The 12,504-nt window shown below is 33.8% G+C and overlaps 1 protein-coding gene across 28 annotated transcripts in view; it reads right to left on the reverse strand.

Moving 5' to 3' along the window:
* The window catches only part of eps15l1a (epidermal growth factor receptor pathway substrate 15-like 1a), a 49,474-nt gene that overhangs the window by 23,477 nt on the left and 13,493 nt on the right, over positions 1-12,504 (reverse strand). For 10 of the 28 annotated variants that reach the window (XR_012397526.1, XR_012397524.1, XR_012397523.1 and 7 more), the window contains 6 exons: positions 9,930-10,002; positions 8,029-8,190; positions 7,754-7,951; positions 5,154-5,318; positions 1,304-1,409; positions 837-887 (listed from right to left, as the gene is read on the reverse strand). Coding sequence is in view for 21 of the 28 variants with exons in the window: in XM_073936793.1 (XP_073792894.1) it covers positions 837-887; positions 1,304-1,409; positions 5,154-5,318; positions 7,754-7,951; positions 8,029-8,190; positions 9,930-10,002 (755 nt within the window). In the remaining 7 variants the exon portion in view is untranslated. Of the gene's footprint in view, positions 1-836; positions 888-1,053; positions 1,090-1,303; positions 1,410-5,153; positions 5,319-7,753; positions 7,952-8,028; positions 8,191-9,929; positions 10,003-10,153; positions 10,187-12,504 lie in introns of all 28 variants that reach the window. The other 18 variants (XR_012397525.1, XR_012397521.1, XR_012397520.1 and 15 more) reach the window with 3 other exon arrangements.

The raw sequence follows: 12,504 nt of genomic DNA on the forward strand, positions 1-12,504 counted from the left end.
CCTACAAGATACATGTTATTTTTTATTGGAAACATTAAGGTATGAAAATATCAAATAAATTAATTTAATTTGGTTTTATTATTTTATTTAAAAAATATATTATTTATTTATTTATTTATTTAAATAAATGTATCTTTTATTATTGTATTTAAAAATTTTATTATTAAAAAAATTTACACATATAAAAATGACACACACACACACACACACACACACACACACACACACATATATATATATATATATATATATATATATATATATATATATATATATATATATATATATATATATATATAATTAATATGTAGATAACGTGTGTGTGTGTGTGTGTGTGTAAAAAATTATAAAAAGTAAAGTTTAATTAATTCTATTAATTTACCTTTTTCCAGATCTGTGTGTTTATACAGGTCACATTATGCAATACATATACAAAAACATTTTGAATAAACTGTATTATTATAAAAACATACACAAATATAGTGTATATATAGATATATTTCCATTATTTTTACATTTTATACTTGTATACTATATTTAAAAGGACATCACTGTTTTTATACTTAGTATTAATAATTACCTTAAACAAGAATACACTTCAAATCAAAATACATTTCTGTGCATTTACAAATAAATCAAGATATATTTTATATCAGTGAGATTGTGTATACATATGTATTTATGATTTATGTTATTGACTACTTTTGACTCATTCCTTTTTTCAGACTAGTTTTAGTTTAGATAATCCACCAATGTAGCATTGCATACAATTTAACACCGATCTACATTTATCCTATTGCTCCAAGTTCAAAGCTCAAAACCTGAAAGCCGCATACCTGGGACTGTGGTGGCCGGTTTTGAGAAAGGGTCATTCTGGAACGGATCGCCTACAAAACATACAAAAGCAAACAAGGAGATGCTTTTAGTAGCCAACCCAAAGCCTAATCCCGAAAATGTGCCACAAAATAGAAATCTAAAACTACATTTTGTCACAATAAACCATAATTAAAGGGATAGACACCCAAACTGAAACTTCTGTCTTCATTTACTCACCTCCACTTTTCACAAACCTGTTTGAGAGTCTTTCTTCTGTTGAACACAAAAGAAGATATTTTGAAGAATGAAACTGGTAACCATTGACTTACATAGTACTGTTTTATGGATGCTGATTTTCAACATTCATCAAAATATCTTCTTTTATGTACAACTGAAGAAAGTCATAAAGGTTTGAAATTACTTGAGAGTGTGTAAATTGTGAATAAGTTTAAAAGAAGAAAAAGAAAAGGAAACAGCCATGACAAACCTTTGAAAGGGTCTGTTTTAAAGGGGTCTTCAGACTGGAAGGGGTCTGTGTGCATCTCCTGAGGGGCGCTGTTGAACACAGTGGGCTTTACCTTAAACGGGTCTTCCTGTAACAATTCAAATAAACACTTAAAGGCATAGTTCACTCGAAAAGTAACATTAAGGTAACATTTGGGTTAAGTTAGGTTATGTTAAACCAAAAAAAGATATTTTGAAGAATGTTAAAAACACTGACTTCCACAGTAGAAAAACCTTACTATGGAAGTCAATGGCTACCGGGTTCCAACATTCTTCAAAATATCTTCTGTTATTTTTAAAAATGAGTAATTGATGACAGATTTACTTATTTTTTGTGTACAATATCCCTTTTACGATAAATGTGTACTGTCAGCTTTGGCCGAAAGGTCCAAAACCACGTCTCTATAAGTGTCAGTCGTTTTTCATTTTCAGCCAATCTTAGCTGTTTAAAGTAACATAAGAACCTCTGTTAAAAGTGCTGGGTTTACAAATTGCATGCTCGCATGCGAGACATAACTCATAAAGAAAAGCAAGAGAAGGATTCAGAAACCAGAAAATGTCGACAGGAATTCACTCGCATTCACTTGTTTCTGGGCTTAAATTTAAAAGAAAGTGAAAGTGTCCAAGCAGGTGACTAATCAATCTAACATTGTATATAACAGATATTGAATAACAAGTTTTTAAATCCTGAATATCAGTAATAGATTAAATATAAAATATATAAAAACATATTTATAATCGATTAAAAAAGGAAAATATACATGTACATATACACATTTTAAATAAATAACATTATTACTGTTTTAAATATTATTTTATTAAACAGCAACAGATCATTTAATTATTTTTGTTTTAGTGAATGCACCGAAGACCACTGTGTTGGCTTATTCATATCTCAAATTCGCCTGTGCTCTTCTCTCGGAAATTCACCAGAGCCCACTGTCGACTGACTGACTGACTGACCGATCACCTGACCCACCCTCCTCCTCCCCTAAACCCAACCAATAGTCTTTTCAAACGTAACAATTGACCTGCTCACTCACAAAAAGCAGTTGGGTGACATTTGACAAAAAGCTTGTGGCGCAGACAGGCAAAAACATTAGGATATGTTTGTAGAAAAGGCCTTTTGTACAATGCACTGATATCGTTAATAGGGATGCAATGATTAGCCGATATCACTATTGACCCTGCTTTAATTCATTACAGTTAATTTATAGTAAAGGCTTCTTAACGCCACGTTTCTATTGCACGGGAAAAAAATGCTGCAACTAAACAAAGTTATGCTACTTGTGTGCGAGTTTAAAGTTCTGAGCTTATTCTGAGGCTAATACGCACGCACACTGGATTATCTATAGCAGCGGGCCATTCACTTATTACGCCTATTCCGCACACAAGTTCATTATTTCCAATGGAGAGGTGTTCTTATAGGGAGCGGTGCACGCATGGCTCGCAAGCGGAGAGACGCACATGCGCCCTCCAAGTGCACACAATGGAAATTATCTCACGCTGTAGTGGTGAGAGTTGTGGGTGTCATTCAGAGCAATGAAAACATACATTAGAGAAATTATTACAAATTATTAAAATTATTATGTAAGTATGAATGCTTATTTCAACCATTAACTCTGCTGGTAATCTGGAGGATTTAGGTAAACACAGCAGCACCGCGATGTGTCTAAATGTGAACTAATTCCACTGATAAAGGACAAAGTCCACCATACTCGTACTGCTCTCCCAACAAAAATGCTTGCTGCACACAAACCGCTTTGCTGTATTGGCCCTGACAGGATCGTGGGGAAAAACATGCAACCAAACCCGTAGATCATGGAAACAAACACATACGACCCTTTATGAACAGCTAAATACTGTGTGCCGTGGGTCCGTGGACGCGTCTCACCCAGTCATCAACGTGTTTCACAGCTTGGCACTGGCAGGTCTGCCTTGCCTTTGAAAACCATGTGCAGTCATGAATAATTAAGAAGCATTACATAGTAAAAAGTACTACTTTACATAGTAAGGGTGTCACGATCCTCCAAATCCTCAATTCGATTACATTTTCGATTCTAAAGACACGGTTTGATTTTCGATTATGAATAATTAATTAATTAATGACCAATTAATTATTTGTAGCCTACCGTTTAAACTACCTGACCTGCATGGTCTTTGTTTTACCCATAAACAAATCATACAGTAAATGAATAAAGGCAAGATACACACATAATTACCACCTGTCAATCACTTTTTCTGCGGGACTCGTGAATAGACAGTGATCTGTGTCGTTATGATGGCATCAGTAAAAAAGACGCACAACCAACAGGAACCAGCCAACAGTATCTGAGGTGTTCGCTAAAATGATAAAGTACAAATGAGTGAAAGATTGAAGCAGTCCTCTGACTGCCTGGACCTGCTGTCTGTGCTGTATGTGCGTCTGTGTCTGTGTGGTCACGTGATGTGCATTTTCAGAGGCAGAGAGGAAGGAGGGCTGCTCAGAAATGCTACACGCCACTGTGGATGTCAAATCGTTGTCGTTCTAAAATGCCATTTAAAAACAAAGACAGTATAAACAGGGCCTGAGTGTGTACTTTTCGCGAGCGGATTTGCAACAGGGGCGGGCGGAGGATCGCGATGCCGGTGTTGTCTATCGGACGAAGCGTATGTAATACAAACATAGCAGAGCTTGCATAACTGTGTTGAACGCTGTCAACATAACTCACTGGAAATCCAAAATGCTTAAACACTGGCGACTTCATTGAAAGAGGAGAGGGTTTAAGTTCTCTCGACGGGTCTCCTGCTTCTGCAGTTTACAAGCACTTCAACAAGCCTGTTTTTTTTCCTGCTTGGCAAGCCAAGCTGACATGGGGGCGTGGCAGCATCGACGATTCTATTTTTTGATTCGATAATCGAAATTGAGCATAAATTTCGATCGATTTTGATTAAAAATCGAAATTGTGACACCCCTATTACATAGCATAAGAAAACTCCGAATAATAATGAACTATGAATAATAATGAGAAACCGGAAGCGTCATCTTTGCTTTTGCAGTTTTGCGCTACGTCGCCAATTTTGATCTTGCCCCAAAAATAATTTTAAGCTGAAATTAGCTGACAAAAGCTCAATATTATCCACTTTTCCCCACAGTTAAAGCTAACAGATGCTAACATTGTCTTAACTGATGCTCAACACACACAAATCTCTTAAAATCTCAAAAAAGTACTCCAGGGTTTCTTGAACCTTTAAGGAGCAAAACTACAGCATATGGGCTCTTAGATTGCTGTTGTGTCATCACTTATATTGCAAGTCGTATCTCTCAGGCCCCTCATTTGTGATGCTTTTCATGAACTGGCCCCCATGACAAACTAAATAAAAAGCCCTGTAAAACAGTATTATTATATAATTGCTGTTTTGTGCTACAAACAAACAAATGAGTTAAAAAATGTAATAATAGTAATGGTCATTATTAATAATATAAATAAAAAATCTTTATATTAACATATCAAATTATGTAAATACTATATATAGTTACACTTATAAACAGTTATGAATTGTGTGTGTATATAAATACTATATGTGGTTACTTTTTTCAAACAATTATGAATAATATTATTAATAACCAAAATAAAATATAAATCAAATGCGTTAAAATACATAACTCTTTTACCTGGAACAGACTTTAATTAGCAGTTCACTATCCACACTTCCACCCCCTACTAAAACTACTAACCCTCTGAATACATCATAGCTTTAGTATGGATACAACCTGGTCTGCATGTATTCTACATTGGCAAAAAACAAACACTGAAGTAAACTAAACACATCAGATTTATCCTTCTCCTCACCATGGCTCCAAAACCTCCATTCTCCTTCTCAGGGAATCCTTCGCTCATGTCGGCCAGGTTGGTCATGCTGCCCCCATGGGTGCCATTCAGGGTGCTGCTGTACTGCTCGATGTTCTTGCTGATCTCATGCTGGCTGTCCTGGATCTGGGAGAGTTTGCTTCGAGCCTGCAATAAGCACGTGTCAGGGTTATAGCTGCTTTTTGCATGTTTTATTTCTTTGTGATGCTATTATATGAAGCACTTTGTCTGGTGTCTACCTTCTAACTTCATAAGTAAACACATTAGCGTGACTGTGTTTAAAAAAAAGCAGGCATTTAGGCATTTGTCGCCCTCTAGTGTTCACTTTTGTTTCATATTTAAAGCAACGTTACACTTAAATTTTTAGAAATAGGTTCATTTTACAAGTCATAGTTCATTTTTGAATCTATAAAGCAGATCTCCGGTTTTCAGTACTTTTAGCTTAGCTTAGCATAAACCATGGAATCAGATTAGACCATTAGCATCTAGCTAAAAAAGACTTTCAATAATTTTCCAATTCAAAGCTTGACTCTTCTATACTTACACTGTGTACTAAGGCATAAAATTCAAGAAACCTTGCTGCCATACCATGATGCCATTCCCAAATTTTTGTTGCTTGGTTTGAACACTTTTTTTTAATTCAAAGGTTTAGTTGACCCATAAATGAAAATTCTGTCATAATTTACTCACCCTTTACTTAAACCTTGATGCATTTCTTCTGTTAAGCACAAAAGAAGATGTCTTGAAAAATGTTGAAACCACTGTTTGACATTATGCAAATACACAGCACACGAAAAGTCCCCAACTGGGTAACTAGATTAAAAGCATTGTGTAATATCATTGCGCCTGGTACGGCAGCAAAGTTTCTTGATTATTAGCCCAGAATAAGAGTATATCATGAATTAGTCTGTATCAGCACACGATGTAACTATAGAAGAGACATTTGTATTTTTAAATATTTATACTGTGTATATACACTCACCAGCCACTTTACTAGGTACAACTGTCCAACTGCTCGTTAACGCACATTTATAATCAGCCAATCACATGGTGGCAATTCAGTGCATTTAGGCTAGTAGACATGGTCAAGACGATCTGCTGCAGTTCAAACCGAGCATCAGAATGGGGAAGAAAGGTGATTTAGGTGCTAGACGGGCTGGTCTGAGTATTTCAAAAACTGCTGATCTTGGATTTTCAATTACAACTACCTCTTGGGTTGACAGAGAATGGTCCAAAAAAAAGAAAATATCCACTGAGCAGCAGTTCTGCGGGTGTAAATGCCTTCTTGATGCCTTGTTGATGCCAGAGGAGCATGGCCAGACTGGTTCCAGCTAATAGAAAGGCAACAGTAAATTAAATAACCACTGGTTACAACTGAGGTATGCAGAAGAGCATCTCTGAACACACAAGACCGACCTTGAGGCGGATAAGCTACAGCAGCAGAAGACCACTCCTGTCAGTTAAGAACAGGAAACTAAAGCTACAATTCGCACCGGCTCACCAAATTTGGACAATAGAATATTGGAAGAATGTTGCCTGGTCTGATTAGTCTCGATTTCTACTGCAAAATTTGCATGGTAGGGTCAAAATTTGGCATCAACAACATAAAAGTATGGATCCATCTTGCCTTGTATCAACGGTTCAGGCTGGTGATGGTGTAATGGTGTGGGGAATATTTTCTTGGAACACTTTGGGCCCATTAGTACCTATTGCTGACAGATTACTGTTGCTAACCATGTCCATCTCAGTGTACTGATCTTCTGATGGCTACTTCCAGCAGAAAAAGGCACCATGTCATAAAGTGTGAATCATCTCAGACTAGTTTCTTGAACATGACAATGAGTTCACTTACTCAAATGACCTCCACATTCACCAGATCTCAATCTAATAGAGCACCTTTGGAATGGTGGAACGGGAGATTCACATCATGGATGTGCAGCTGACAAATCTGCAGCAACTGAGTGATGCTATCATGTCAATATGGACCAAAGTCTCTGAGGAATATTTCCAGTACCTTTTTGAATCCATGCCATAAAGAATTAAGGCAGTTCTGTAGGCAAAAGGGGGCCCAACTCGGTATTAGTAAGGTGAACCTTATAAAGTGGCCCGTGAGTATATATATATAAATATATATATGTGTGTGTGTGTTTGTGTGTGTGTGTGTAACATTGGCCTAAATCTTCCCAGCAGTCACGTTGATGTCAAAAATAAATAAAAAAACACGTAAAAAATGCTAATCGATTTGCTGTCACTAACTTTGTCAAAACAGCCAAAAACGGACAGTCCTGTCATGGATTTTTGATGCTAATGTTAGATGTTAATTTTACGTTGTTTTGACATCAAGATAGCTTACATTCATTGTAGTGATACAAAATGTATAATACGGTATTGAAGCGTCCAAACTTTTCTTATCTTATAATACGTTTTATGTCATTATTTTGATGGTCAAAAAGGCTTTAATCTGTAAATGTCAAATAGACATCAAGGTTTAGACTTTAAAACGGTTTGCATTTTTCGGCATGTTTTTGATGTCGTGGTGTACGTCGTGTTTGAGGGTTTGGTGAGCCTTTAAACTGCAGCACCTGGTTGATCTCGTCCTGTGTGGCTTTGAGGGACTTGATGATGGTCTCCAGCTGAATCCGTCCGGCTTGTAGACTCTGCTCCAGCTGAGCTTCCTCCTGCTGCAGGCGGTTCAGGTCTGCTTTGGCTCGGCCCAGTTCTTCCTCTTGGCTCTGCAGGTCAGACTCCTGCGAGTGTATCTGAGTCTGCAGAGAAGAGATCTGAACAGAGAGACGGAGAAGATGCTTGAACGTGCTTTACTAACACGGTAAATGGTCTTGTAGAGTTTTTCGCTCACCATTTGTGACTCTTCCTGGCACTTCTGTCGAACATCATTGAGCATGTCCTCCAGCTTAGCCTTCTGCTGGTCCATCTCCTCCAGCCGGTCCTGGGCATCCTGCTTCTGCGCCTCCAGCTCCTGGAGGCTCGACGTTTCTCGGTCCAAATCATTCTGCATCTCCTGTCAATCAAAGCACATCAAGTACAGTAAAGTGAAGTGAAATGAAATGATTGGTTTTATAAACTACAATAGATAAACCATAAACTAAATGTGGATTATACTTTATATAATTTTTGTAAATTAGGGTTGCGCGATATTGGAAAAATCTGATATTGCGATATTTCTGCGATAAGCATTGTGATCCGAATACAGTTTCAGAAGAAGGTTTGAATAGCTCCATTTGATGGTTTTCTGGGGAGTCCAGCAGTGTTCCGGTACAGAAATGTAATAATCACAATGCAAAAAAAAATAATTCTTACTTTGTTTTGTCTTGTTTCTAGTCCAAATATTTTTTACAAATCTTAGACCAAGTAAAAATATTGTTTACTTTTCACTGTTAAAAGAAATAAGTAAAAATTAAGAGTTTTAAGAAAATTATATGCCAGTGGAGTAAGTGAAATAACCTTGTTTTGCAAAAATTGTGTAAATTCCATATAAACACAGAAAATGAATACAATTCTGTAGCTCCTGGTTCCTGGTCAACTATATTTCAGACTGGACATTGCATTTGTTTGCGATGTGACAGTGCAGACGCTGAAACGATACATTGTAAACTTAAAAATATATAATAAAATAAATTCAGTAAAAGTAAAGATTATCAGTTTAATTATAAAATTGTTATACATGCATTATAAATTAAATATGGATTATACTTTAAATATATATTAAAATATATTCACATTTATTAAACAATAATGAATATAGCACGATTTACTAATATATCATATAATAAATACTAAATGTATGTAAAAATTAAACAATATTTTGTAGAATTACATTTATATTTTAATATATATTGTATTAACATTTATTTACATATGGTTTATTAATTGCTTTATTTGTTAATTAAATTATTGTATTAATTAAATATTTCAAGATTATTAGTTTGATTATTAAACTATTATACATGTATTATAAATTAAATGTAGATTATACTTGAAATGTATATATTAAAATATATTTGTGTTTATCATACAATACAATGAATATAGACGCAATAATAATATATCATGTAATCCATACTAAATGTATGCAATTATTAAACAACATTTTGTATTTTACCTTTATACATGATATTATATTAACATTTATTTACATATGATTTTATTGTTTTATTTACTCATTGTTTTGTTAATTAGCATATTTAATATTTATATACTTATATACTAAATATATGTAAAACAAAAATAAACATTTCATAAGTATATAAAAAATATTACAATACTTTTGTTAATATACATACGACACAATAGCATAATCAATATGTTAAAATATAAAATATGCATTTAAATGTATTTACTTTAAATATACACAATAATACTTTAGCAGGTACAATATAGTAAATTTATAAATAAATAAAAAAAAAAAAATATATATATATATATCATTATATATATCATATATCATTACTTGTAAAACAGCAAAAATCAATAACTTAAAATATAAAAATGCATTCATAAATGTACAATACATTAAATGATTAAATGTTATTTTTTTCTAGTAATATTATTTTTATTATAATATTTTGTATATTAATAACAAATAACTTTTTAAAAATATATTATCTAACAGTCTAAATTCTAATAAATATATTCATTACAAAATACTAATAATTACCTTTAAATATATCCATAACACATTAAGCATTACCCTATAATCAATAATATAAGTAATGATTTTAATAATAACACCGGATATACCTGAACCTCAGTGGTTTTGTGTCTGATGGCCTCCTCGGTTTCTCTAATATCTTGTTCCAAAGTGTACTTCTCTCTAGAAAAGTAAAAAAAGAATAGACACAAAAGCCTTTACCAACTGCTGACAGCAGAAAATATCCCTCGTACCAGACTCCTTTACACACACACACACACACACACACACACACACAAAATCAAGTACAGTGACAGTCAAGATAGACTTTTACCTGAGTGTATCCCAGTGTGTGAAAGCAAGAGTGCTGAGGCAGCATGAATAAGCAAGTGAAACAAGAGATTTCATAAAATAAAAATAAACACATGAAAAGGACACTGAGGAGGAGGAGGAGGAAAGTGTGATGAGGGTTTGTCAGGGAAGAGAAACTCATCCGCCACCAAGAGCTTTCAGATACCTGTCCTGCTGCTTACAAGGGAAATAGGAGTCATATCGGGATCATCAGCTGTTCAAAAATGACAAATATACTGGAATGGGCCAATGGAGGGATATGAAGACTTGGGGAAGTGAAATGTGGAGAAATATGATGTAAAACATAATAAATAAAAATAAAAGTGTTTTAACTCTTTATCAAGTAAAGAACCCTATATTTTGTCTTCATTAACATTGATTACAACATATCATTTTTTAAAGCCATAAAAACTCTCATAATAATAATAATAATAAAATAAATAATAATAATAATAATAATAGTAATATAATAATAATAATAACAGTTTTTTTCCTGGCAGTGAGTTTTTTTTAAGTATATATATATATATATATATATATATATATATATATATATATATATATATATATATATATATATATATATATATATATATATATATATATATAGTGTGTGTTTAAGAGAACCTGAACTGTTTTTGTGCTTGCTAGTTATCACACAATTCAAGAAGACTGTATGTTTTTAAATATATTGTTTCTTTAATGTTTTAGAACACTAAGGCAACGTTCACATGGCAAGGCTTAGTGTTCAAAAACAAATCATGGTCCTAAACTGACCCGTATGTGCAAAAGTATAGTTACAGACATCACAAAATGTCTTATTACACTTATCACTTATCACTTATGCATGCAAGGTGTACACTGTATGATTTGAGCAATTTGTCAGAATATGCTTAATATTATTATTGCCCTTTTTACAGACAACCGTGGTGTATTTCATGAACTGTAAAGGGTTGTTCTGCTTTTACTAATGTGCCTTTCGCCATTTGAAACATAAATTAAGTCATAAAACACTGATCATTTGTGATTTATGACAACTGCGGTGCGCTTCTTTCTGACCACCAGTGTAGTGGACTCTTTAAGGGTTAATAAGCAGCCGCAGACTGAACTGTGAAGCTGGAGTTGGTTTATCTCTGTTTGCAGAGATATTTCATTTTCATTTTTTATTTCATGTGCAGAAGGGGGGTTTGGGTGCTTGAACATTTTTTTCAAAGTGAATAACCAACTTTCTGTGGTAAAGTAATTGCCCTGTGTGCCATTCTACTTTGCTGCTGAGTAAAGGATGTTGCTCAAAGATTATGTAAAAGTCACATGAAATCCTTCTTAAGCGTTCTAACTGCGGTCGCATTGCAAAACATCAGATCTGTGTCTGATTTAATACTATTCAATTCCATTCAATTCAATTTACCTTTATTTGTATAGCGCTTTTACAATGTAGATTGTTTCAAAGCAGCTTTAAATACACGATCATAGAAAACTGAAACAGTGTCAGTCCAGTTTTCAATTTTTAAATTCAGTTCAGCTCAGTGTGGTTTAATAATCAATACTTAGAGTCCAAACACTGAAGAGCAAATCCATCGATGCGCAGCCCTACAGATCCCGAACCATGCAAGCCAATGGTGACAGCATGAGTTGCAGAGAGTAAGCTGTTGGCTGCCGGTCATTACCTCAGTCACATGTGGGCAAAAAAAATTCGGGCCACATTTGTGTGCAGTGTGAACGCAGCCTTGAAATATTGGCTAAAATTTGAAGAAAATTCTTATTACACTTTAAAAATGATTTATAATAAAATATGAGATTTGACTTTTAATCACATTGCTTATCTTAGCAATTGCTCTTTTTTTCTTCAAATTTTTTATTTACATTTGACCTTAATGGCTAAACTAAGCACTTTCATATTGCAAAAAAAATCTCAGTAATACTATTCATATTTTTCAGTGCACCATAATCATTTTTAAGAATTATTTGGTAAATAAAGTAAAATGAATTTTAAATATCAATCAGTATATCCTTGATGACTTTATAAAGTTGAAGGCAAAAATATTAGCCCTCCTGCGAAATTGTAACACTTTTTAAAATATTTTCTAAATGTTGTTCAATATAGAGATTTGTTCAACACGATTCTAAACACAATATTTTTAATGACTAATTTCCAATAATTAATTTCTTTAGTCTTTGCCATGATGACAGTACACAATATTTTACTAGTTATTTTGGAATACTAGTACTCAGCTTAAAGTGCAATTTAGGTTAATTAGGTTTTTCATTAGTTATATAAATTAGGCAAGTCATTGGACAACAGTAGTTTGTCCTTTAGACAATTGGAACAATATA

Source organism: Danio rerio, chromosome 22, assembly GCF_049306965.1.
Source record: "Danio rerio strain Tuebingen ecotype United States chromosome 22, GRCz12tu, whole genome shotgun sequence".
Lineage (NCBI taxonomy): Eukaryota > Metazoa > Chordata > Actinopteri > Cypriniformes > Danionidae > Danio > Danio rerio.